This window comes from Kryptolebias marmoratus, linkage group LG1 (genome assembly GCF_001649575.2).
Source record: "Kryptolebias marmoratus isolate JLee-2015 linkage group LG1, ASM164957v2, whole genome shotgun sequence".
In the NCBI taxonomy this organism is placed as follows: domain Eukaryota; kingdom Metazoa; phylum Chordata; class Actinopteri; order Cyprinodontiformes; family Rivulidae; genus Kryptolebias; species Kryptolebias marmoratus.
The window spans coordinates 26,694,541-26,721,369 of record NC_051430.1 but is presented as its reverse complement, the minus strand read 5'-3'; the positions used below and the strand labels follow the sequence as shown (position 1 = coordinate 26,721,369).

At 39.2% G+C, this 26,829-nt stretch overlaps 4 protein-coding genes across 7 annotated transcripts; 2 read left to right on the top strand and 2 right to left on the bottom strand.

Annotated features, from left to right (window-relative positions):
• Positions 1-1,461: 1,461 nt before the first annotated feature.
• On the bottom strand, positions 1,462-2,710 carry LOC108233556 (gamma-crystallin M3-like). The gene is made up of 3 exons (XM_017412104.2): positions 2,583-2,710; positions 1,861-2,103; positions 1,462-1,777 (listed from the first exon to the last, which is right to left on the bottom strand). The coding sequence occupies exons 1-3, from the start codon at positions 2,613-2,615 to the stop codon at positions 1,499-1,501; spliced, it is 555 nt and encodes a 184-aa protein (XP_017267593.1). The 5' UTR covers positions 2,616-2,710; the 3' UTR covers positions 1,462-1,498.
• Positions 2,711-4,601: 1,891 nt separating this feature from the next.
• On the top strand, positions 4,602-10,970 carry inpp5e (inositol polyphosphate-5-phosphatase E). 4 transcript variants are annotated; one of them, XM_017412117.2, is made up of 11 exons: positions 4,602-4,706; positions 5,169-6,015; positions 7,251-7,374; positions 7,461-7,558; positions 7,652-7,776; positions 8,516-8,635; positions 8,731-8,838; positions 8,956-9,117; positions 9,188-9,303; positions 9,401-9,537; positions 10,104-10,970. In XM_017412117.2, the coding sequence occupies exons 2-11, from the start codon at positions 5,228-5,230 to the stop codon at positions 10,237-10,239; spliced, it is 1,914 nt and encodes a 637-aa protein (XP_017267606.1). In that variant the 5' UTR covers positions 4,602-4,706; positions 5,169-5,227; the 3' UTR covers positions 10,240-10,970. The 4 variants fall into 4 exon arrangements, with proteins under 4 accessions (XP_017267606.1, XP_017267607.1, XP_024860891.1 ...); XM_017412118.3 differs by having other exon boundaries at positions 9,397-9,537; positions 10,104-10,242; XM_025005123.2 differs by having other exon boundaries at positions 4,620-4,706; positions 5,208-6,015.
• Positions 10,971-11,106: 136 nt separating this feature from the next.
• pmpca (peptidase, mitochondrial processing subunit alpha) lies at positions 11,107-16,904 on the bottom strand. Its single transcript, XM_017412132.2, has 13 exons — positions 16,800-16,904; positions 15,146-15,348; positions 14,964-15,043; positions 14,791-14,873; positions 14,592-14,686; positions 14,413-14,513; positions 13,847-14,110; positions 13,683-13,775; positions 13,490-13,608; positions 13,315-13,405; positions 12,523-12,585; positions 12,289-12,433; positions 11,107-12,197 (listed from the first exon to the last, which is right to left on the bottom strand). The coding sequence occupies exons 1-13, from the start codon at positions 16,844-16,846 to the stop codon at positions 12,028-12,030; spliced, it is 1,554 nt and encodes a 517-aa protein (XP_017267621.1). The 5' UTR covers positions 16,847-16,904; the 3' UTR covers positions 11,107-12,027.
• Positions 16,905-23,793: 6,889 nt separating this feature from the next.
• On the top strand, positions 23,794-25,957 carry LOC119617567 (roundabout homolog 4-like; the record flags this gene model as incomplete). The annotated part of the gene is given in 5 exon segments (XM_037978885.1): positions 23,794-23,935; positions 24,697-24,850; positions 24,943-25,135; positions 25,463-25,557; positions 25,673-25,957. Coding segments are annotated over 4 exon segments (685 nt in total), but the record flags the coding sequence as incomplete, so codon positions are not given.
• Positions 25,958-26,829: the final 872 nt, after the last annotated feature.

The window sequence follows — 26,829 nt, the reverse complement described above, 5'->3', positions numbered from 1 at the left end:
GAGTATGTGCTGAGGATGAGTATTTGTAAAACTGACTACATTATAGTCATTTTTGTGTTTGCTTAGATTAGCTGTGGTGGACATCTAGAATTAGATTGACTCCAGTTAATGAGGTGTAGATGGAAGTTTATTGAACACTTTCTGAGAGTTTCATTAAAATCAGTCCAGTGGTTCATGCCTGGCTTAAATCTAGCTTTCTTCTTTCTTCTGAGGTTGGAACTTTGATGATGTTCTTTTATTTTTCTGTAGGTTCTGCTTCACTTTTCTTCACATTGTTAACCTGAGACTTTGGCTGTTTTTACTGAGACCTGAACAGAAGGAAACAAACTCAGGTGCTCCAGCTTTAATGTTTGTCTCAAACTTGAGTGGCACTGCAGCCGAATGGGGCGAGTGTTGATGTAAGCGACAAAATCTCAAACTGTTCCAGTATTTACTCTATAAAGTCCAAGTTTACAGCAGAGCAGTACAGACATAACAGTTTTAAACGAAATCCCCTCCAGCTCGGTGTTTTGTTATAACAGGAAGGCAGCAGCTCCTCAGCTGGAAGACAAAAGGTTGTTCAGTTGTTGAATCCCACCAAAGAAGAACAGATTTCCTTCCAACTTCATGAATGCTGTATCCAAACACTGAACCTCTGTGCCCACATGAACTGTCTAACAAGAAGAGGTGACGAGTCAGTGTCATATAACATGAAACATGTTAAATATAGACTAAAAAACTATTTTTAGGTCATTTCAACCATGCTTTTCCTGTTTGCGTGTTAGTTCTAGCTCAGTGTATCTCATCCATCTATCCTTTTTCTTTACTTGTTTTTTTCTTTAAGCTGGTGCATGTCTCCAGCAGTTGTTGTGTGAGAGGCAGGGACACCCTGGACAGATCACAAAGTCCATCAGAGGACCACATAGAGACAAACGAGACAAACAGCTGTTCACACTCTCACCTAGAGACAATTTAACTGATGTCAAGATTTGGGAAAGTGGGTGCCTACACAAACCTATTGTCCCTTCAGCTCTCCAAAACACAATTTTTCTGCCTAAATACTTTAGTATTTAAGCATATGAAGGTCAGTTGAAACTAAACACACGCGCACACACACACACACTCATATGAAGCACCTCTCCTTAAAGCACACTCTGGTTTGTTGTCAGATTTACTTTAGGTGGGACCATAAATCACAAAATGAACAATAAACAATGACCTAAATACAACTACAGACACCATAAGTTATGGGAACAAAGAAGCAATAAATTAGGTGATAAAAAGAGGTTGTTTTCCATATAAGCTTCTATACTAGTGCAATAGTTTTGATAAGTCGCCCCCTACTGGTTATTGTGCAGAATGCAAGTTTAAGCCTTTACAAGTATGGAAAAATAGAAATGAAAATCTCTTTTATATCTACTTCCTCTTTGAGTTCTAAATGAAGGCTGTCTGGAATAAACAGTGACTGAAACACAGCAGGACTTTAGTTTCTGACAGTTTTATTTAGTGCAAGGAGGGTCTAATAGCAGGAGTCGGTGATGCGCCTCATGCTCATGAACCTCATGCCGCTGTAGCCCATGTTCATGAAGTTCCTGTACTCCCCAGGCCACATGTACATCATCCTGCCTCTGTAGTTGGGCTGCTCGTACATCAGCCAGTGGCCGTCCATCACGTGGCAGGACATGCAGTTGGACATGCGGTAACGGTCCATAATGTTGTCACAGTCGTCCATCAGGTCGTACATCTGACCTCCGAAGTTCTCCCTCTCGTAGATCTTCATCCTGTAGGATCCCCTGTACTGTGGTGAGAAGGGTGAGCAGATTAAACTCTGAAGAGCCCACGGGTGTTGAAAAGGTGCAGCAGGAGGAGGAGGGTACTCACCATGGGGATCATGCGGCAGGACCTGATGCTGTCGCTCATGCCCATCATGCTCATGTAGTCAGCGTACTCGCCCCTCCTCATGAAGTACTGGTTGCCCATGTAGTTGGTGCGGTCGTACACCATGAAGCAGCCCCTCTCCACCCTGCAGGAGTGGCACCTGCTCAGGTAGGAGGACATGTCGGGGCAGTCGCTCATGCACTCGTAGGAGCGGCCCTGGAAGTTCCTGTCCTCGTAGAAGACGATCTGAAGGAGAGCGAAAACAAACAAGTAGCTTCATTACCGCTCCACCTTCATCTCTGGTGGCGGGCGATCATGTTTTGTGTCTGTGCGTGTGTTTGTTTAGCAAAAAAAAAATCACTAATTACTGATTTAAACAAATCTTTCAGAACATCTACAACTGAGGAACTTTTAGAGTCAACACGATTCAAGATGGCTGACCTTAGCCAACACAAAAATGGCTGCAACTCAATCAATTCAGCAGACATTGAGCTAAAATCTGGTGTGGTAGTAGCTGAGAGTTATTCACAGCACATACTCTAAGTGTGACGTTTATTTAATTTTCGTTGTAGCCAGTTTATAGTTCCTGCTGAGCAACAGGTTCCACAAACATTTTTTGCAAACTAGCAAGCATGCCCACAAATAAACGGGAAGTGTTTAAGGACAGAAAGCCTATTTTCTGCCTGTCTCAGGACTTTAGTCCCGTCAGGATTGTGAAAACTTACTCTGCTCATCATGTTCATTCCAGTGGAAGTCATGTCGATGGCCGGTGGGGTGTTGCTGCGGCTGGAGCTGCTGCTGTTCTTGCTCTTGCACCAAACTGTGCCCTACTAGGTTTAACCCTTTCCTTTTATACTCGAGCCCCAGGACCAGGCCCTTTGTCCAAAACCCCCTGAGCCAGCAGCAAACGCAGAAAAGCACAGAATATGGACGGACTGTCCACATTTCCAGGGGCCAGTGAGCTCAGAAAGCCTTTCAGCAGCAGCTTCTCGTACAGCGTGGGGGTCAAAGAGGGGATGAAAGGGTTAACAATCAGAGGTCACGCTCCCACATTGACCATTCAGTTCCACACATGGTTTTGTCAGCAACAACATTTTCCCCCCTTTTTTGTGTCGTAAAGTTCTATTTTTAAAATCCCTCACAAAGCTTTTTGTGGTTTCGTGAAAAGAAAAGGGAAAATAGTTTTTTCAAAAGTTAAACAAGATTATAAAGAGTGTAAAAACAAACCTAGATATGAACATTAAACAGGTAGAGAGTTGAATGTGTTGCAAATATATCAGTAAAATAAACAGATTAGGATTTGACATTAATTTATAATAAACAAAATTAAAACGTATATATAATAGAGCAAGGCTGGAGTGGGTGAAGGAAGAATTCATGTCAGAAAAAATAACTGGGAAGATTTGTAAGACTTAAAAAAAAATTAAATATTCAATAATAAAAAAGGCTGAATAAATAAAATATGACCTGCAAATAAATTTAATATGCGAGGTTTAAATTCTGAGAGGGAAACAAATAGTCTTATTATGCAGGTAAAGCTGCAAAAGCCTTTTATGTGGATATTAAAACTTATTATTTGTTATCATGTTTTAGTAGGTTTGGAACAAAGTTACAGGATGTCTCTGATATTATTCAGAATATGAGGTTTAACTATAAAATCAACAACAAAAACACGTTTTTTACATGTAGTATTTAGTAGTTAATAACTAATACACAGCAAAAAGGTCTAAGATGAAGAAACAAAGTACAACATTCTGGTTTTGTAAACAGTCGTTGTTTAAATACTTTTAATATATTTACTGTTTAAATGTTTTAAAGGTAAATTAGACAATCATCACATAGAAGAAGTTAAACTTGAACCAATTTAAGACTTTTTGTTTCATAAAAAGTGTTCTAATAAAGTCTTAATGATATTCTGAAAAAAGTGATAAAGTGTTGTATTTAAGTATAAGTTTAAGGTGGGCTTGTACTTTTTATAGAGATTTTGTTTGATTTTGGGAGAACTTTCTACTTAAATACTCCAAAACATCTCAGGTAGAAACTTTATTTCTGCTTTACATCACTTGGCAAAACATTTATAACTAATAACAGAGTTACTGAACTGTATAAAACATGTTTGTTCAGAATTAAGGCACCAAAATAATTTTACAAGTTAAGTAATCAGTTTAAAAGTGATTGCAATGAATAAATGAGTGAATCAATCAATCAACTAATTAATAATTTAATAAGGAAACATGTCAATATTAGTAGAATACCAAATAATTTAATGAGTGTCACTTTAACTTAATGCAACAGTAAAATCCTTCTTTTACATCAATGTATGAGTAATTAAAATCTATTGGCATACAGTATTCTACTACTACTACTACTATTGCACATTTCGAATTATTATGACTACTGTTATCAGAGTTTTTTTTGTAGTAAGTAGGTTTTAATACTTTTAATAGTTACAGAATAGTTTTATGAAAATACAAGCTTTTAAATCAGATAAGCATTAAGTGCATGACCTTTTTATCAATCGAATACTTTCACCATCCAGTAAAAGTATTTTTACTTATATTAAAAAAAGGAAAGCCACATCTCATCTAACACATTTAACATTAGGTAAACAACAACGAGAACAACAAAACTAAGGCACTGTCTTTATTTATTTATTGATATTTTTTATATAACTGGCTGATCAAGTCCAGGTTTGGTTGTAGTTTGTTTGTCCCGCCACAGGGGGCGCTGTGACTCACCCTAAACTCAGAGTGACTCTCTTGGCAACAAAAATCTGTTGTTAAACGTTGCTAAGGAAGTCGCGGAGCTAATTTTAAAACAAGCGCTCCGGGGCTAATATTTCACTGGAGGTAAATATGCATAATAATAGTGAAATAATTATTGAGTTAAGAAAATTAAAACCACCAACGTTGCCTGTTAAACTAAACGACTGGAGGGAAAAACGTCCGGTTTGAACGTTGGTTAGCTCAGCTAGCTGTACGGGTTTTATAAAGCCGCTATGTTGTTAGCATTAGTATTTAGCTTTCCCAACTATATACGAGCTGTTTGAGCCAACATGGCGAAATCAAATGTTCGGTAGCTGAAACACACACAAATATATGTTTAAAATAATAATTTTGAGACAGTGATACAATAAAACGGCTATCATCCTTCTTCGTTTCTTGCTAACAGTAATAATAACCGTTTAAAAAATATAAAAAAGTAATATTTCCCCTGTTGTATGTACAGCTGGTGATAACAACATCATCCAGTTAAAATACATGCTTTATGTTTGTGTGGTTTAAAGTATTTTATGTTATATATAAATGCAGGTGTTTTGCAATGAGAGAGCTTTATCCAGCTGACTTCAGGTTTCAGAAATGAGGAGAGGATGGCTGAGAATGGAGAGGACTGCACCCTGTATCAGCCCTGCAAGCTTCCTGATAAAGGAGACTGTGGTGGCGCTGACAGCAGGGAGACCAAAACCTTCTTAGCGGATGAGAAATCCTCCAAGAAGCACAATGATGACCTTGTGTTTGCTGCCGGAATTTCAGGAGGCGAGGTCGCTGCACACTTGCCTCGGCCCCCCGTGGGACCCAGACTGTCAAAGTTCGGGAAAAGAAGTGTTTCGTTGGAGGCAACGTCAAGAGCCAGGAGGTTAAGAAACAGCCAGGAGAGCCTGAGCGACAGAGCTGAAACTGGCTCCTCCACAGACTCTCTTAAAGAAGACCAAAGTGTCCTCAGCGACGTTGATACGGTCAGGAATGAGCAGGACTCCGATGTGAGACCTCACTCTGTGACCACATCAGAATCTCCAGTCTTTCAGGACAGGAAGAGCAGTCTGTCGGAGTATGAAAGGAGGCCACGCAGCCAGCAGAGTGTCCTGGAAGACCACCTGGGTAGGTCCGCCAAGGTACGTCTGTCCCCGGTGCAGCCCACGGGGCCTCTTCCTGCTTTGGACAAGAACTTTGTGTCAACCCCTTTAAGGGCAGCTAATAGGATTGATAAGGATTGCTCGGATTATGCCGTTATAGCCAAAGAGAAGGGTGGAGAGAGAATCCACAGGAACATGAGCGACAGCCGGCTTCTGGAGACAATGGGGGACAGTTCCTCTGTGAACTCCATAAAGTCCATCTACAGCGTCCTTAGTCCCATCAGACCCCAGGATGTGAGAAACAGGTAAACAAACTTAACAGATCGAGTAAATGATGGACTTAAAGGATCCTCAGGTTGGATATTAAGGTCCTTTTGTGTTGCTTATTCTTCCTGGTGTAGATTCCAATAATATTTAAGGCTATAGATTTAGCATCAGTGCAACAGTAATAATATAATATTCATACAGAAGCATGTCTTTTATTTGCAAAAATCAGGATAAGTTCAAGAAAATTTTGATTTCGCCTGTCTTATCCTTAATGTGTGCTGTGTATAAACATTAGTTGTTGTGTCTCAAACCCACTAAAATTGTCTTTGGTGCTAGTTCTGCTTTCCAGGTAGAGCTTATTAGAATTTAGAGCTTGGTTGAAAGGTGGCTGCGAGAGTTTTATCTTATGAAAGGTAATCACAGTTTAATTACGAGGAAGTATTTAACAGGCAGACATGGTTAGAGGTCAGGAGCTGACCGAATTCTTAAAAACACAAAGGAAAGGAGCTGTGGTGTTTATATTATTGTCCCTTTTAACATAAGAAATGCTGCATGAAAGGGTGAAGAAGCTAAGATCAGGGTTCCTACACAGCTTTAAAAATGATGGAATTTGATTTGAGTATTTTCCAGGTCTGGATAAGTACGGAAAGGGAAAGGAGAGTTTAGAAAATATATGATATAATAATATAATAACAATATGATAATTGTAACATCTGTAAATCAATACTTTAAGAACATTTAAATGAAGCAGTTAATGCACTTTTTGTTGACTTTGTTTATTAAACAATCTTAGTTTCACAACTGCAGACTCGCACCAGAGTTTGGATTATTTGTAGTTTTATTTTCGATCCAACTCGGTTATGTTTTCCTTAGTTCTTACACATTTCTCCTTCTTCCCTTGAACTTGTTTTTTTGCCACCAAGGTCAAGAAAAGGTGCTTTGAAAAAAGCCTAAATACTGATTTCTTTAGACCAATACCTTAGGCCCAAATACCGCTTGTTCTCTTTGTGCTCCCATCTTTAAAGGAAGAGGAGTTGAAGGGGATTAGTGCTGGATCAGAGAAAATGCTTGTTCGGGGTATTCTTTGACATGAGGTTGATCAAAATGGGTCATAGTCTACAGTCTTTCTGCTCAATTTATCTATAGCCAGCAACTTTTGGATTTGTTTTGTCCTTTTCTAAGATAGGAGCTTTGTGTTTACCTTCTCTGCATCCTGCAGACAGAACTAGGGGGAAAAAAGTACTGATTTTGCTTTTCAATGTTTCTCTTCCAGGAGCTTCCTGGAGGGCAGCATGCTGGGAAGTGGTGCCTTGCTTGGGGCTGACGAGCTGGACCGCTATTTTCCCGACAGGAGGGTCGGCGTCTACGTCGTCACATGGAACATGCAAGGGGGAAAGGTAGGAGGAAGCCCTGGATCTGCATCACCCCGCACACCACGCCCAGGCAACCGCTGACTTATAACCCAGCTTCTGTCCTTTTTCAGTTCCATTCGGCCAACTTGAACGATCTCCTCCTTCCTACAGACTCTGAATTTGCACAAGACTTTTATATCATTGGGGTTCAGGAAGGCTGCCCCGACAAGTTGGGTTTGTCTTAAAGAGAAGCTTTGTGATTTATGACACAGATTGTTGTGAGCTCCGTTACATCAGCATGTTTGTGTCTGTGTGTCTGCAGACGGGACTGGGAGATCTGTCTTCAGGAGACTCTGGGACCTCACTATGTGATGCTATACACAGCATCTCATGGTGTTTTGTACCTCACTGTATTCATTAGGAGAGACCTCATATGGTTCTGTTCAGGTCTGTTCCGCGTCACGTAAAGGATCCATTTGTCCATTGTTATTAGAACTGTGTGGTCCGGATGCACTGATGTTCACACAAATAACTGAGACTGATCTAAAAGACACCTGCAGCTCGACAATGCTGAATTTCAGTTCTTCTTCCTGACAATTACCTCTTTATTCTGATATTAGCTGTTATGTTTCACTTTTTCAGACAAGAAACCTCAGAAATGTTTAATATTTTGTTCATATATATAAAGAAAAACAGCAAATCCTGCTTTTTGAAAAGCTCCAACCAGAGCACCTGCCACAGCCCAGGAAGTATTACTAATAAAGGCACAACAGATGATATTTAGTTAGAAAGGACTTAATGCAAAAGTGTGTCTACATTAAATAAAAGATTGATTTGCCAGATTGTAAAAAAGGAAAATGGAGCAGATTTGATGCAATATTAAAATAAGTTATAATAAAAATCAGCTTCTTGTAGCTTAAATGGTTTTGTAACATATTACTTGAAGCTAATTCAAATAAGTCAGTGCTACTGTATCTTATCAATTGTCCTAATTAGATTTTATCGCCTTCATAAAATTAGATAATTTGGTGTCAGGATGCGTTCCGTGTTTTACTTAAATTCTGTCTTGCTGCTAAAAGCATTTCATTTGACCATCATTCAGAGTTATAAAACTGTTGTTTATTGTCAGCACACCACATATTTGAAGTTATTGTGTTTAAACAGAACTTCACTAAAATCTTCACAGAGGTGGAGCACGCAACGGTCACAACCAGGATCATCTCCCAGATCAAAACCAAAGGAGCCGTCGGAGTCACCTTCACCTTTTTTGGGACTTCCTTCCTCTTCATCACATCCCACTTTACATGTGAGTAGGAGACGAGAGTCAGTAACGTGTCGTCATCAGGAACATAGAAAACAGAAACACACTCTTTTTGACCTTTCACCTGGTTCTTCCTCCAGCTGGAGATGCCAAAGTTTATGAGAGAATACTCGACTACAACAAGATCATCGAGGCTTTAGCTCTTCCTAAAAGCATTCCAGACACCAACCCTTACCGTTCAAGCCCATGTAAGTCCTTGTTTCTTTAATTACTTTACATGAGAGACGTGAAGGATTAAAATGATTGTGATGGTTGTGTTAAATTAACTCGTCGTCTGTTATTCCTTCTTAAACACTGACCTGCAGCTGATGCCACCACAAAGTTTGATCAGGTCTTCTGGTTTGGAGATTTTAACTTTCGGCTGAGCAAGGATCGGGCTGGCGTGGAAAGCATCATGAAGCAGGCAGCTGGCGGCGACGTGAGCCTCCTGCTGGACCACGACCAGCTCTCCAAGGAAATGAAAGATGGTATGTACGGATGAAGCTAAACCTTCAAACTGAAGTCAGTTTGTTTGTTTGAATTTTTACTCGTCTGCAGGTTCAATCTTCAAAGGTTTCCAAGAGCCACCGATACACTTCTTCCCTACGTATAAATTTGACATCGGCTGCGATACCTACGATACCACGTCTAAACAGAGAACACCTTCATACACAGTAAGAATGAGGACAATCAGACGCTGCTCCTGGTCAAATTCGCCAACCTTTCAGCTGTTCTGTCTGACTGGTTGGGTTAAACTTTTTGTGTTGACAGGACAGGATCCTGTTCAGGAGCAGGCAGGCCAACGACATCACAGTGCTGAAATACAACAGCTGCTCGAGCGTCAAGACTTCAGACCACCGCCCCGTCATCGCCGTCTTCCAGGTTAAACTCAGGCCAGGAAGAGACAAGTGAGTCCCGCTGACCATTAAAACACCTCACTGATCTGTGGCAGTGTCTGGAAGTCTTTAGGAGACGCTCTGCAAGTGTTTGGTTTTTAACGATTTAATGAAGTGTATTGCTGAGTTGAGCAGAAGCTAGAAGCTTTAAAAGCCAGCTGGGGATGGGTTTTTTTTAGACAAAGAGTTTATAAACAAGGCAACTGGACTTTTTTTCTGCTAGTTGAAGAGTCTTCACTCCTCATCCGAGGAACTTTTTCTAATTCAGAAGAAACGTGAGGCTTTTAAGTTTTCTGCACAAACGGATCACCTCACTGCAGTTTAAAAGCTTCAAGCTCCACACTTTTCATTTCATTTGAGAAAACTCCCTGGATGAGAAGCAAAACTTCAACAGAAAAAAGGCCAGTTGGCTTATTTTTAACCTCTTAGGATTTGCCATTTTTGTCATTAGTTCTGTTTAAATTAATTATTGGTTTGTATAGTTACCATTAATGTTATTTTTCACTGATGTATATATTCTTTTTACTTAAAGAGCTGAAAGTAATCTCCTGTCCTGTATTTATTCATGTGTTCATCAGCATTCCTTTATGCGGGGGACTGTTTGACCGGAGTCTGTACTTGGAGGGCATAAAGAGGAGGATGACCATCAGAGAGCTGAAGAGGAAGGAAGCTATGAAAAACCAAAGCAGCAGCACCGTCTGCAGCATCTCCTGAACATTTAAAGGATCAAACCTGTGCTGCAGCTGGGACAAGGGCCAAAAAGGAAGCAGAGCACGTCTGCTTCTTAAGACAGCTTCACTCAGACACGGGGACCTTAAGGCTGGCAGGCAGCAGCAGTCGAGCTTTTATTTATCCGGCCTTTTCTACTCAGACATGACTGAGACAACCATCGTGGCTTACTGCTCAGTCACGCGTTGACTGATTTAACCTTACAGACTCTGGATCTGCATCCTTTTATGTAAGCATTATGACCCATAATGTTACCTTTTTATGCCTTTAGATTCATAATGCACTAAACGTAACGGAGGTGAACATTTAGATGTCTAAACTTACTTGAATTTTAACGTTTCGTTGGAGAGACGGGAGCTGTTACCTTATTTATCATGAGGTCACGACTTGTTACTGTTTCAGGGAGATCTGATGTATTTAATGCTTTTATTTTTTCTAGGAACTCACTACCTGTAAAAAAAAAAAAAAAAAGACTATTAGAAATGCCTGTCACTGCTATTATTAGGCCAAGTGTTCCTCTAACTCAATGCCTTACCTCTTATCTAAACACATCATCTACGTACTGTATGTAGCACTTACAAAATGCATTCTGAGTTTAAAAAGCTTTATACTTATTTTTAAAAAGTGCCTAAGGATTTTGTTTTTATAACAACAAAACGTCTCATGTTAATCTGCAACGTTTCCTGTAACATCCTGTAATAAATGTTTTAAACCTACATCTTTGTTGGCTAAATTTTGTTCACAATCGTACAAACAAACCAACAAACAAACCCATTTCTCTCCAACAACGATTCTGTCAAGCTTCAGTCAGAAACATATCCTCGGAGTTTAATCCCAACAAGAACTAAAGCATTAAAACATGAAGCAGTTTAATAAGTCAAACTTTCTTCACAACGTATAAAAACACAACCGGTTGCTTCTTAAGGTCAAGAAATACATTTTTAAATGTAGTTTAAATGTAGCAGACATGTTAACTTCTTAGCTTTATACACATGGAAATACAGATCTGTTTCCTTGTTTTATATATTCTGTCAGTTTTGCTACTTAAAGTGGCATCAATCTCATGTATTTGAAGCCAAATCTATACTTTAACGTTTGACACAATAAAACAAATATACCACATTTAAAGCCCCTTTACATGATAACATTAAAACTGTAACTTCAGACTTCTGAGCAAACCATGAATCACTTCCCTGAAAATATGTCCAAACTTTATTATTTACTGAGTGCCTTTAGCTGTGCACTATGACCCTTATTTATTTGAAGGTACGTTATAAAATGTTTTAGTATGAACATTGTTGCCTTTATTTTAGATTTTACTTTACTCACTTAGGGAAAAGCTTTTTCTTTTCTTTTTTTTTTTTTAAAGAGGGTTAAAGATACAATAAAATGTGAAACGACTTGATTTACAGTAAAGATTCACAGACTTAGAAACATACTGCACGCTAGTTGTTGGAGTTTTAAAGGGAAAGTTATGTGAATATTTTGTCTTTTGGGGCAAACAGTCACTCTGAAAACAAACCAAGCTGGCAAAAAAAGGTTTTTCACCCATAGACAATAAATAGAAAATATCCAGCTTCATCCAGACTAAGATTACTGTGAAGTAGAATGAGTTATTATTATTTTTAAATTTCCCCTTCTTGTCCTCGGTCGGAGGCTCAAGGCAGAGACCAGGTATTAGTCCCCTCCCAGACTGAGCTGTGCTGAGTTCTGTCGTAGGGAACACTAGTGTAAGCTTCCAGTCCCGTTTGTTTACAGTGGAGGCCGAGTTATCTATCGGAAGAGGCGGTAAATGCGGGGCAGACGTCCATCTTTGCTCGACAGAGCGGCCTGGATGTGTTCGTACGAAGGCAGCTCCGTCAGGTCTCCGAGAGCGGCCACGGCAGGTTTACTGCGCAGCATCTTGGTGGTCACTCTTTTAATGTCGCCGGCTGTCACGCTGCCTAGAAATCATTTAAATGTCAATTATTCCACGAGTCAGACTGAAGAATCAAGAAAACACAGAATTACTTCTTTAAAAAAACAACAACTTACTAATCAGATCACAGAGCTCATGCGGCAGCTTTCTCTTTCCAGTAGAGAGAACCTGGCGTCCAACGTCCTCGAAGATGACAGGTCGGGACTCGAGATTCATCATCAACATGGACTTCAGCTGAGTCTTGGCTCTCTCCAGCTCCATCTGGGAGCACAAGGGGAAAATGTAAACACTTGGCTTTTTATTCACCGTCTTACAATAATAAATAAAAGCTCATTTGTGATGATCCTCACCTCTCCTGCGCTTCCACCCATCTGAATGAACTCCCTGGTTATAATTTCCACCATCTCCCGCACCTGGAGGTGAACGTTGGCGGTGAGAACAACCACCGTATGAACCACATTACTCATTATTTACACCACATCTACAACCCATACCAATTAAAAGTAAAATAGGTTTATTTTCCAGCAGTTGAATAGAATCGTGTGTGATTTAGTTTGTAATAGTTTTATTCTGTCATAAAATTTCTGCCTATATAGACAATAAATGAATTTTAAGGCATTAGAACAGTCAGGACCACAGCGCATGGATGCTCAAGTCAATTTGACTAGAATTTCAGTCCCCAAAGAGGCAGCTGTTTTAGACTGAATCACTTCTTTTTGTTGACAAGACAAAGGTAAAGTTACTGGTCTGCGTTATATTTTCTCTTTCAACGTTGGGCTGAATGCAGGATATTCATATCTTAATGTTGGCAGAACTGCCCTGAAAGGTTCATGCCTGCAAACTGTGGTTCAGTGTTTAGTCTACGGACACTTCTGTGGATTATTCTGCAAACTTTTCAAACTGGTTAAGAACGTACCCAATATTTGAGCCACATTTGCCTATTTTGTGCTGCAGAACATCACAAAACCCTGAAGAATAATTGGGACTTTTTGGTGTAATAGGAGTTTAGTAAAGAGGCTGTGCTGGGAAAAAAATAAAATAAAAAAAAACAATGTGTGTGTTCTCCCATCTCTCCATTAAAAGTACTGAAAGTAAATTTGGATCACATCAGTTACTGATTTTGAATTGAAAGCCATACGAACCTGTCTGGGGTCAGCACTAGCGTGGATACACAGCAGGCCGCTGTCCTCGTAGCTGTGATGGTAGGAGGTGGCGTTGTACATCCAGTGATGCCTGCAGCGGAAACGTGGAACAATCAGTGCTGAAACCTGGGATGAAATTCAGAAGTATAAAGAGAACTTTCAGTCTGATGCTCACCTGTTGAGTACATTCAGGTACAGGCGGGTGAACATGCCTTTCCCGGGTCCTCCTGCAGAGAAGGAGCCTCCTCCGCCCATCATCATGTTCAGCACGGCAAATGGAATGAAGTCGTCCTCCTGTGACAGGAACACTGTTTTATAACCCAGCCCGTATCACACTGCTGTCTCTGAAACACACAGCAAACACCAACCAGGAAGGAGCAGCTCTCCAAGCCGATCATGATGTGGGTGAGCTCCGGGATGGGCGTGGGGCCGAGGCTCACGTTGGACATGTCCTTCTCCATCTGAAACGTTACAGAAAAATATGATCATCTCTCCATTACGCAACCAAAACAATGTTTTGACTTGGAAATACCTTCACGATGCCCCCGGTGTACTGAGCCACAGAAAGGTCCACGTTTGCAGCTGAGCTCGTTCCCCACACGGGCTTCCCGTCCAGCAGATACTTCTGGGCACATTCCACCAGCTGATCGTGCTCAATGCCCACGCCTGCCAGCACCATGCGCTCGGGACAGTAGTAGTTTTGCAGGTAGCTGTGGAGCACGTTCTTGTCGATCTTGTCCACGTTCTCTGCAGGACAAAAGCGAGGCAGTCCGACTGTGTTTCCTCTATATGCAGCCTGGAAACGAAGAAAAGTTGACCAATTAGTTCTGAGGTCTGGAGTGTCTGAATGTTCGGCTTTTGGTTATTAAGACTGTCAAGAAGGTTAAAATAAATTTAATCTGCTTATTACAGGTTATATAATGTGTTTAGAATTTGTTTCTTTAATCTAAATGTCATGTCTTTGTTCTGTGCTTGAATTAAAGACAAATGCATTTCCTTTGTTGGTTTCTGAAGATGTTTTACTCAGAGATTTTCCAGAGTTGAAACATACTGAGAAAAGTCACTTCAGTTACTGGGATCATCACAAAGGTCACTCACTGAGTGGATCATCTCGGTGAGTAGCGGCTCGGGATCCGGCCTCATGTTGAGGTCTTCCAACTCAAACCGCACAGCCATTCTGGTCATCTCGATCTCATCATCTGCGATTAAACAAAACGCAGTTTACGTCTCTGAAAGAGGAAGCTCCAACCGTTGTCCGGGAAGTAAAACGGACTCACCCAACAGGCGAGGCTGCAGGACGGCGTCAGAAAGAAGACTGACCACAGTGTCCAGACCTTTTACTTCAGCAGACACTGCATACATGGTGGTGTCTCTGAATAGGAAGGGACACATCACAAAAACAACACTTAGTGCCTGAAGGACATGCTCTCATTCACAAAAATCTATTTTTTTAATCCCTCATTCTGTGTTAAATACCTTGATGTTTGGCAGTCACAAATGCCCCCATGTTTTTCCAGAGTGAGAAGGATTTCATCTTTACTCCCGTACTGTGCTGTAGACTATAGAAAAAAAAATATTTTAGTTTTACTTAACATGCCTGAATGTCTTGATGTTTTTCCATTTGGAGCCGTTTACGTTCTTTTACTTACAGAAAAGGCGAGTTTCTCTAAAAAGTGTGCTATTCCACTTGGGTACTTTGTTTCATGTCTGGAGCCAGAATTTATTAAAACTAAAAAAAAAAAAAGGCAAAAAAAACAAAACAAAACTGATTTTAGACAAATAAATGAAACAAGTATGTATAATTAACATTTGCATTAAAGATGGAACTTACTTCCAACTGTGCAGAATTGACCAAATTTGTTTTGAGAGGCAACTTTGAGGCCATTTTCCAAAGTAGTAATCTTGGTCTCGTATTTTTCATGTCCATCCACAGATGCAAACACTGGTTTTGGGATGCCGGGAAGCGGTGTAGAGAGAGAAATATTAGGGTATCCGCCACCACTGCTGTATTTTCTGTACGCTGCAATCCCAAACCTTTAACAAACAACAAGACAGACACATTTAACGTCAGTGTTTTTTCAGAAAACTTATTAACACTTCTATGCTCATAAGGTACTTGTTGTGTGAACTCTTCTCTTATTCAGTTCAGTACATTAATTTTTCCTGTTAGGAAGCCTGAAAGATGTTACACAGAAATGGTCCACTCTAGGGGAAGTGCAGAAGGGAAAATTTAAAAGATAATCAAATATATGTATAGATCGACATCTATTAGCTGACACGGCACACATCATCTCCTCTCTGTGACCCGTTTTCTCAGTTTATACCACACACTTGACTTGGTATCCAAAGTTTCTTTCTTGACAAACTGTGTAAAAACAAACTTAGTCAGTTTTATTGATCAGGAACAGGAAAAAGTGTCAACTGCATGTAACCCATGTGATTTTAAACCCATAACCTCAATCTCTTTCCTCTTTTAAAAAACGGACACCATTCAATGCTCAAAATAAATGTAACATGAGCTATGCTACATTTCTCAAAGGAAAACAAATAATTGTAATTTCTAGCTTTTATTCTGATACAAAACAACAGCGGTTCTGTTTAAAAAAAGGTTGTGTGAAAGTCATCATGAAGCATCGTAATTGTTCACATACAGACAACACAATTAAACCAAAGTTCTTACTCTTAGAACCATTTTATGGTTAAAAAGCTTTGCAGAAGACCCTGAGTTAAGTATGATAATTTCAACATTTATCTTTTTTATTAATTAGAAACAGAAAACTTTTCAAATTGATGGGCCCGTAAGAGGAAATGGTCCAAAACAACAAAAGAAGTAAATCTTACAGAGGAACATGTCTGTTAAATATCTGGTTAATTACTTTAGTTTTATAAAACTGAAAATGTATGGCTTCAGCCACGAATGTGTGTGTGTAATTGTTTTACTTGATGGTATGTTTTAAAGGTAAAAAAGGACAATAGTGAAGGAAGTGAAAAATATGTTGTCATAAAATACCCCAAAATGATGTAGAGAGTAAAATGTTTTACATGACTGCGATCATTTACAAAAAAGACAATTGTTTGACTTTGTAAAGTTTCTCTGCCATGAAAAAACATTTAGGAAACAAGGTTTAGGGCAGCTGAAGGATGAGTTTTCTTAATATTATGTATGCGTCCTTTATTCTATTACAACATTTATGACAAAAAAATAGAGAACACACATAAATTTAATATATTCAAAGACACTAAATAAGCAATAATCACGAGAAGTCCAGAGTTTGTTTCTGCCATAATTATCCAGCAAAGACGCTGGCCAACATGCCAGTTCCTCACATCATGACGCTAACTGACGGCTCCTCTCTGGAAATGACGCACGGAGGGTTTTAAAGCCGCGCGTGTCCGCAGAAGCGCGCGACACGGCGCGTGACGGTCGGTACCGTGTTTCTGGTTCGGACCGTTTTCCGTTCACCGGTGGAAAAAACGCGTCTTACCTCTGAACCCGACTCCAGGTCCTACACCTCGACATGTGAGCCGCCATTCCGTTCGTCTTTGACCAGACGCTGACCCGGAAGTTAATCAGCGCTCCAGGCAGCCACTTCCGGTGCGTTCTCCGGAGCTCGCTCGGTTCAACTTTTTGTTGCAGGCTTAAACTGTCAAAACCCTAGTAGAAAACCTTTATTTAGAGTTTTTTTTTCAACCGTATGGTTTCTACTCTTTTTAAAGTTTCATGTACACAAGATGATAACAAAATAAATACATAAACATTAGAAATTCAGCATCTTAATGAAAGCAAATATATAAATCTTTTTACATCAATGTAAACTCTATATTTTATACATCTTCCATCTCTTTTATCATGCACAGAGTTGATAAAAATTTTTTTTTATCAAGTTTATAATGAGAGCATGTTTATTTATTTATTGCATCATGTGACAATGTGGAGGCATTAACTACAGAACATCTTGTATCTGCGTTTTTTTTAATTTGGGCCCTGAACACCAATCAGGACAATTGATCTTGTAGAGTGGGTCTGAGGGGAGCAGGATCATTTACTCACCCATCAGTGAATCCATTCTGACACAGAAACAGGCCTGCTTCTAAAGTACATTAAACTCCTCCGCTGGACTTTGAAGCACTGTGGAGCTGCAAAAACATTCAGCAGAACTTTAACCAACTGCAGAGATTTGACCCACATCTAGAGTTGTCAACAATGTTTTCTTTTTTACAAGCCACTGCCGTGTTTTGGTGGATTTTTCTGCACTCGCGTTGTGGCTCATCGTACGAGCTGCAGGACACCATCCACACGCTGAAGGAAGAGAACCTCCAGCTGCAGCACCGATTGGAGAACCTGACTCGGGCTCTCAGAGAGCTGAAACACCTTCTGACAGAGCACTCCAAAGGTGAGAGCACAGATGTCATGTCATTCAGAGATTCGTTGTCATTACAGGACATATTTTCATTTAAAAACATTTTTTGCATTGACCATAGCTTCTGAGGGGGAACAAGACCCTGAATATCTGCATGTGTGGAGGGAATGGTCCCAACATGGTGAGATCTGAAACTGTGCTTTGTATAAAAGCAGTTTTATGTCATCACCTAAATGCCTCTGTCCTAAAAACACTTTATGTTTCCAGGCATTAGTGCTGAGACTCACCAACAGCTGGAGAAGGCTCTGTGTTTATCTGAGCTTTATGATTCGGCGAACCCCATCTTCATCTCTCCGATCATCATCCTCTTCTCATCTCTTGTGTCTGTGATTCTCACCTTACAGCATTGGATTTAATCAACAACTTTTATCATTCACTTTAGTATTTAAACCCCAATTCTTTATGGCTCTTTCCCTGTTTTTTTTTTTTTTTTTTACATTTTATCTAAACATTGGCCTTATAATCTGCAAGGTTCTAACTTTAGTGGCACATATGTAGAACAATTTGATCCTCTATTCATGATGAGTAGCTCTAAATTGTTTATATGTGTTTGAAATTTAATAAGTAGTGAGAGTATTTTTTGTTATTGTTGTTGTTGATGTTAATTATCCTTATAATTAAACCAAATAAAAAAATATTCATAAATCTGTAAAATTATCAGTTGGAACTTGAACATCTAAGACATGATCAAAAAAATTAGGTGCAAAGGTTGTTGAAAGGACCTTACACACACACACACACACACACACACACACACACACACACACACACATTAGAACACTTGGAACACACCTTGGAACCTTACACCTCCTTTTGTGTATTTATGTTCTTCATGTTGCATTTTGTCACCTATGTCTGTTTTCTCTGCTTAATTAAGACATCCCTCCCTGCATAGATTATAAATCGGCACAATTGCTCTTTCATTTCCATTTGATTATGCTGAACAGACCATCAATTTACATTTGCAAGGACTTCATCTATCCCTAGTAGTATGTTGGCTGCAGCCATGCTCGTGTGGATGAGTTATTTATTTTGTTCCTGCCCCAATGTGACATTAAAACATGTCACTTAAAGCAGATTTAGAAGTCTGCAGCCATGTGGCATACAGAAACAGTGTTAAAATGTTTGATGGTTAAATATCCAACCATTAGCATGTTTCGAAGAACTGCATGTTCTTGTTAATGGTGACTATCGATGTAATTTGCAAAAAAATTCATGACAACTCACCCAGTTAACTAAAAACTACCAGTGTTGTGCAGCAGAGACAAAAGCGAAAACATACAATTGCAGTTATTTTTGAAAGTGAATGCAAAAGCATAAACAATTTTTTACATCTAGAACCTGCTCCACATGACTGTTTATTGATGAGCTGAGTGCTGATGCAGAAGTGATTTTATTTACCCCCATTAACCTATATTCATGAGGACACAACCATCACTTATTGACAGATTAATCAGGATCACTTAGCTGCCTTAATAATTATTTAGTGCCATAGCAATGTTAATTTACACAATATTTTGCTGGGAAATATAACCTTAATGACTCTTACACTTTTGCACCACCTAAAGCTGCAGAATAGTGTTGACAATATGTGTACTAATAATTAAACATGGTAAAAAAATTATTAAGAACAAATATGAGCACAATAATTGTTTTGTAATGAATGAAAGTATCTTCCAATGTCTTCCAATATATGAATATATATATTAGGTTTTTTAGTAATGAAGAAAAAATTGTGACCACATGAAAATCAAAATCAAACTGTGACTAAAATGTATGGGTTTGTTTAGAAGGAGAAGATTTTGATCGTGTGTTGCAAACCTATAAACTTGAAGAGAAGCCCAGTCAAAAGTGCATTAAAGGGACCTTTATAATTATAACGTAAAGATCCAAATGAATTCAAACATTTTATTTCACATAAAATTTGGAAATGGACTCTAAATGGCCTTGATGCCCACACTTGGTTTAGATGATAATGATGAGAAAAAAGAAAGGAGACAGAAAATTTGGGTTTATCACATTTCATATTGCCATCACAATATTAAACAATTATTTCAAACATTGCAAGTTACTTTAATATTGTGCAGGCCTGGAATAAACAGATATATAATTGTTGTTAGTCTTAATCACAATAATCACATTTTAAACTTTTATTAAGAAACACAAAACCCTTAATATTTGATCATTTCAAGCCTCTTCCTTCACTACACACAGCAAGGAGCAAGGTGCACAGCTTACTTTCGTTTTTGTGCATCATTACATCTGCTGGCTTTGAATGAGCATGCACAAAGTGTGTGTGTGTGGGTGTGTGTAAAGATGTAGAGGGTGTAGAGTGCATGCGAGCGGCTGTGGATCGTTGTTCTCTCTTCAGTGGAAGCTCAGCGGACGCATCAGGAGAGAGAAGAGCACAAACAGGAGACACTGATGAGGACCAACGATCTGATTCTAAATTAAAACAGAGACACGTGTCGAGTAAGTACAAATATTCTCACAGAACGCTCCACAGCACATACAGTAGACTGGTAAAAACGTATAGAACAGGATGATTTACATTTGCTCTGAATGTCTTGTTTAAATTTGTTTTATGATGCTGCTTTTAATATTCAAGGACATGCAAATGAAATGTCCAGTGTGTTACACAAACGTTTCTAAATTTTAAGTTAACACTATTTTTGCTGGGTTCATATGAACAGTTTGATTTTGTTAAAATGTAAATCTGAAGTAGAAATAAAACTTCACCGTGAAAACAAGATTATGACTACGAGAGCCTTGAAATTTTAACATGTAGATTCCCCCCAAAATTATGGTTTCACATTTATTCTTGTTGTGAAGTGAGTCTATGCACTAAAAACACAAAGAATAAAACACGATTATATTGTTGCTAAAAAAAAGTGCCATAAGTATAATAAAATTCAGTTTTGAATGCACTCAAATTAGACTTAAATAAAATGCAATTTAATCTATTTTTTTAGTCACGTGGTTTAGGTTATGTGCTCAAAAGATTTTATCTTCTTCTTGTGTCTAATCACAAAATGTTTTTGAGCACGATATTTTCTCAGTTTGAATACTGCAACAATGTTTGGGAATTAGGTTTGGTAACATCATAAAATATAATGTAAAAGAGCTGAACATGCTGCACATCCATGTGATGTTTTGGCACATACAGGTTGTCAAAGTTCTTCATCTTCACAGTTTAATTTGATCACAAGTGTAAGAAAATAAACAAACTATGACGACAATCCTGAACGAAAGAGGATACAAGAGAGTGTGAGGTCTAAAAACGTCTTAATGACATGCTAAACAGTGTAAACGATCTGTTGTGAGCCTCAGTAGTCAAACAAATAAAACACCCACGGGCTCTTAGCTTTGTGTTAGTACAAGCAGCCACTGGTCCTGCAGAACCCACCGAGCAATTCACGGATGCATTTAGCTCAACAGGGATGAATAATGTGACTAATGTCTCGATGTTTTGTTTTGACTGGTTCTGGTATGCCATCAGAGGCAAGTCTTTATCACTCTTAAGGCAGCTGAGCTGAGAATGGTTAAAAGATTAAAACTTTAACAATATTGTAATGACCAACACAACTTTGAGGTTACTGACATTATGCACAAATAAATAACATCCTTGCAAAGTCTTTAAATTAAAAGTACTCACTGCAAACTGTTAAATCAAACACAAAAAGGTTATCCTGAGCTGTATCAAATGGTGCAGCTTGACAAGGTTAACTCCAGTAGTTTTTCAGATATATTCACATGCAATTCTTAAATGCAGGTAAGCACTTAATGTAAACAAAACACTTATCTTCATACCTAACTCAACAAACATGAGTGTAAACACGTACCGATACTCAGAATTGTTGAACTTCTCAATCCCAGACGGCTCTTCAGTGGATGTTGTCATCGTTGCCCCTTTTTTAGTCACTTCAGCTCACTCCTGTGGTAGTTGGCAGCCTTTCACAAATTTTGCTTACATATTTTTTACTTAAGGACACATTAACCATCAACATGAAAAAAACGTTTCTTACTTTATGACAATTTTTGGACAGGTATTCATGACATTGCAAGTTAATTAATATTCTTTGCCATAAAAAACTATAAAAACAAAACAGAAAATGCTGCATTTCTTTTTTTTTTCATTTATTTTGGCTTCCAGTTTCAATCTTCTGACAGATTAGATCAAGTAAAGGAACTCTAGAATGACATTTTATAGACTTTTAATGAAAGATGCTTTCAATAAAGACCTTGAAATGAATAGTCTCCACCTCCATTAAACACAAATTATCTCTTGACACTGTACTGTAACACTGTGTATAATTAGTCCATTTATGTACCTTTTACTACTCTGGAACATAAATGTACATTTAGCTACCCTGACGACCAATATTCAACCCTAGAGGGTGGATAATTCCAAACTGTACCCTGAGGCTGTTTTTTCACCCTCAGCCTGAAAAGCATAAATTTACACAAAGTCGGGAGGCATGAAAGTTGCACTATTTTTCTCTGCAACAACCTAATTGCACCAAGCAGGATGATTTACGTCACTGTGTTTTAGTTTACCTTTAGTCTTCTGGTGACAGTTTTGTCCAGTAACTGCTAAACAGAAGATTTGATCCAAAAACATTTAATTAATTCTCTGATTAACCTCTGCATGTCTGACTTTGTTGGTCTTAGTTAAAACACAGCAACTATTAGCTCATGAATCATAGGCGAGCCTCTTGCAAACAAAATTCTATTTGCTCAGGTTTTATCGTGCAACTTCAGCCGTTACAAAATGAAAATTTTGCACCACATTCAAACGATGAAGGATCAGACCCTACATGGCTAAACTGAGGATCATGAAAGCATATATGATCAGACGGTTAGCTGTCCAAGCAGGGACCAATAACTGATCTTCACAGTACAAAGCTCCGCAGCCTCTTTTCATGTCACTTTCATTGAGTGAAGGACCACCGTGTGAGCTCTATAAAGTGGCTGTGCCCATTCAAGGGACTAAAGAGGACAAAGCTGAGCTTGCTGTGGTGCCACAACCAAAATAGGAATGAAGCAAAAAGGAAAAGAGAGGGGAGGGCTTAAGAGAATGAGAGGCAGGGAGGGAATTATGTTAAATCCATCTGCTGAATACATTTACTGAAAACTGATCAAAAGTGTAGCTGTGGTTTTGTTGAATGAGTAACAACTATTGTTTGAAATATCATGTTGGAGAAATGGATCCATGGAGAAAAAGCCCAAAATGGTTTAGCCTTTTCAGCTTTTCTGCACAGTTTCAAACTGAGTCACTAAATTTAAATGTTGGTAAATTCTGTTTTATATCTCAGTATCATTATTATTGAAGGTACAGTACTGTGCAAAAGTGTTGAGACAACCATTGTTTGCTTGTATTTTAATTAAAAAATGGTCATGTCATGTCATGTTTTTTCATTCATTTGCAGTCTAGTCCTTATACCTGACTGCTTTCAGATGATTAGGTCTTTTGGTTGTTAAGCCATCATATTATTCAAACATGAAAAAGCACCTAACTCAAAGAATAAACCAGTGTTTGTTCACTACATAACAAACAAAAAACAAAAGACAGACACGGTGTAGCATTTAAAATGAATTCATGACATGAAATTGTGTAGAAAATCTTTTTATTTGTGCTCTTCTTCAGGCTGACATCATGGAGGAAGCTACACACTGGTTTCTTCAGTCTTCTTACGGAGCTCTGCAGTAGGATGCAAGTCTGCATCTCCATTCCTTTGCTCCCACAGATGACTTCTATCCTCTGCTCACTCGTTCTGCTCGGCTCGACAGTCGCATCTCCCCTGGGTGAGTTTACGTACACCACGCCACCTCTGTCAAAGAGTCCATAAGAAGTGATGGTTTTGGTTGTTACCATGTGGTCAAGAGGCAGTTAAGTTTTCACATCTGTCTCAGTCTGGATCTGGAAGTGAAGAAGGAATCTCAAATTTCACGACCGTAGTTCTTAAACTCCAACTTCCTCTGAATCAAATTAAACATGTTGTGTGACTGTAGGGAACATATTATTATTACTGTTCCTGTGCATTCCAGGGTTGGAAGATGTTTTCTTCAGTCCTCAGGACCAAACAATCAAAGAAGGAGAAGCTGTTTTCTTCCAGTGTGTGTCAGGAGAAAGTTCACCTCCGGCAAACATTGCATGGCTTAAAGACGGGAAGAACGTCACAAGAGGCAGACAGTTTCAGGTGAGCACCGATAGAAAAACTGTCTCAGATTTATTTTAGGACCTAAACTGGTTTTCTGAAAGGCACAAGGAACTAAGCAATGGGCAAATGTCCTGAATCTGCAGCCATGACTAGATGTCTGCATGAAAACTGCTGGACTTTGAGTCGTTTAATTGACAAACTACCAAACTAAATAAACAAGTTCAGTAGTTTTTATGTCTCCTCAAAAATATCCGTTCTTGGGGGATTTTTTGGCACCAAACATTACAGCTGCATAGCCAACATTTCTGATTTTACTGTATCTGTATGTGTCAATCTAATCTTTACTACATGGAAAATATTCTTTCAGTGTGAGCTCCACTTAATTTATTAAGTGGATCATAGATCAGCTGTCTTTATTGATCTCTTTTATTCCTTGTTTTAGTCTCATATTGTTGCTTGCAGATATTTACAGCTGTTTTACTTGTAGTCCTGTGTCTCAAAATCATTTTCAGCAAGCTGTGTTTGCAATATTCCATAAAAATAGGAGCTAAATCACAATATTTTAGTGTCAGTGTCAGAGCTCATGGCTTTTTGGGTTCTCCTTTCTTCTTCTGCCGTGAGTCTGATTTGGTGTACAGTTTCCTTTAAGTGTTTTATACTCTGTAGTTTTTTATAAGCTGTTTGGAAAAACAAAGAAAAGTCTGCTGCAACTGCAAAACTCAGACAATGTATGAGTCACAGCAGGGCATATTTTCCCCTCAGATATGTGTTTATGTCCTTCAAACTGCTTTTCTGTTCAGGGGGAGTATGGAGGGGGTCAACAAAGAAAGACTTCTAGCACAATGCACCTTTTTAACGTGACTTTAGAGGATGATGGAGTATACATTTGTGTCACACACAACCCTTTACTGAACATCAGTAAGAAGAGCAAACCAGCTAAACTAACTGTGCAAGGTGAGCATGAGCCTTTTAGTCCTGCTGCTGATTTATAAATTACATTTTTTTTGTAAGGAATTCATGTCTTACAAGGACCGTCTGTCTTGCAGGGGTTCCTGGGAGGCTGCAGATCATCCAGGGCCCTGACAACATCACCGTTGCCATGGGTGCCGAGGTCTCCATGCAGTGCACTGTTCGTGGCTTCCCTGTTCCCATGGTGCACTGGTTCAAAGACGGCTCCCTCCTGTCAAACTGCTCGTCCTCATTCAGCCTCCAGAACAATGGACAGCTGCTCACATTCAGGTCTGAGGCTGCTCAGAAAACCAGGGATATTTTTCCTTTTTTCTCTCTTAACAGCTATGATTTTATTAAAATTCAGCCTAAAATTTACTGTCTTGTTGGGTGAAACAGGGATACTTAAAAATATAAATATATAACCCATTTTTGATTCTGATAGTCATGTTTCCTTTTACACTGCAGAGTGTATCATACAATATTACCAATATATATATATTATCAGAACAATAGGACTTTGTAATGAGTTTACTGCAGAGTCTGCAGCTTAAATGTTTTTAAATTGAGTTTATATTGTTTGAGGACATAAATTTGATTTCTGATTGTTTTCTTCAGAAATGTGACAAACGAGGATGAGGGCTTCTATCACTGTGAAGCATCAAACCAGAAGGAGACAATCAGATCACAGCCAGCTCTCCTGCTTCCAGCTGGTACTGAATGCCATCATAAACTGATTATTCAATTAGCCAAAAATGGCAAGCAATAACGGATGCCAAAATGGCACACAATGTAAGACATCTGAGCATTCGACTGCTGTGTTTTCAGTGATGCATTGGAGTTTCATGCAGCAGCCCAGAGACATGACGGTGCGGAGAGGAGAAACGGTCACGCTCACCTGCAGGCCTCCACACAGCAGACCAGGAGCTCAGGTGTCCTGGTTCAAAAACAACCAGCTTCTTCCTCCCACAGAAAACAGAACTGTGCTGCCCAGTGGAGACCTCTTCTTCCACAGCATCCAGGAGTTCGACGGCGGCAGCTACTTTTGCAGGGCTTCAAACATCCACCTTCAAAGATTCCTCACCTCTAGAAGAGTGACTCTAACTGTGTTGGGTAGGAGACTAACACAGACCTGCCTGAATGTGGTGGAAACTCTGGGTTGTGATGGGCTTTTCTCTTCTTCGCAGTCCCTCCATCAGTGAAACTATGGCCCACGGTGTTGACGGTTCCTGTGGGCACTCAGGCTGTGCTGGAGTGTGAGGTGTCGGGTCACCCTCTGCCCTCCATCAGCTGGGTGAAGAGAGGCCACTCAAAGCAGACCGGAGGCAGGATTTCATTGGGGTGAGTGACCATGTTGTAATGTTGATTAAAGAGATAAAACAAATTCATTTTGACCATTAATATCCCTCTCATTCAGACAGAAAAATGCCACTCTCTACATCCAGTCAGTCAGGAGCTACGATGAGGCGGTTTATATGTGCGAGGCTTCCAACAAGCTGGGAAAAGGCCAGAGCACAGCACTGCTGAGAGTTGCTGGTAATGCTTTAACTAACTTTCTTTAATTCTAATGCAATGATTTTACTTCTCATGTAAATTTTTGGATCAAGTTGGGTTGGCAATTTGAACAGAAAAGGCGTTATTTGTCCTCTTGACATATAGGGGGCAGCAATGTGCTCGAGTTGCTGCTGTTACGTCGAGCCCCGTTCCCCCATCAGATACGGTTCCCCCTGCGTTTCCGTAAATAATGACTTATCTATTAACAGAATTGTTTAGAGGGGCAAATATTTCTCATTAAAAAAACAAAAAACATCATTCTTTTAAAAATAAAATGGGCTAATAATATCATAATACAGAGGAATAAACACAGGTAAGGACTTGTTGGTAAATTATTTTTGTCCCATGTTTTAGAGGGGGAACCGATTATTTCAGACAGCTGAAATATTTGGTTCCCCCCTGGTAACTTTTGCAAAAAAAGAACAAATGTC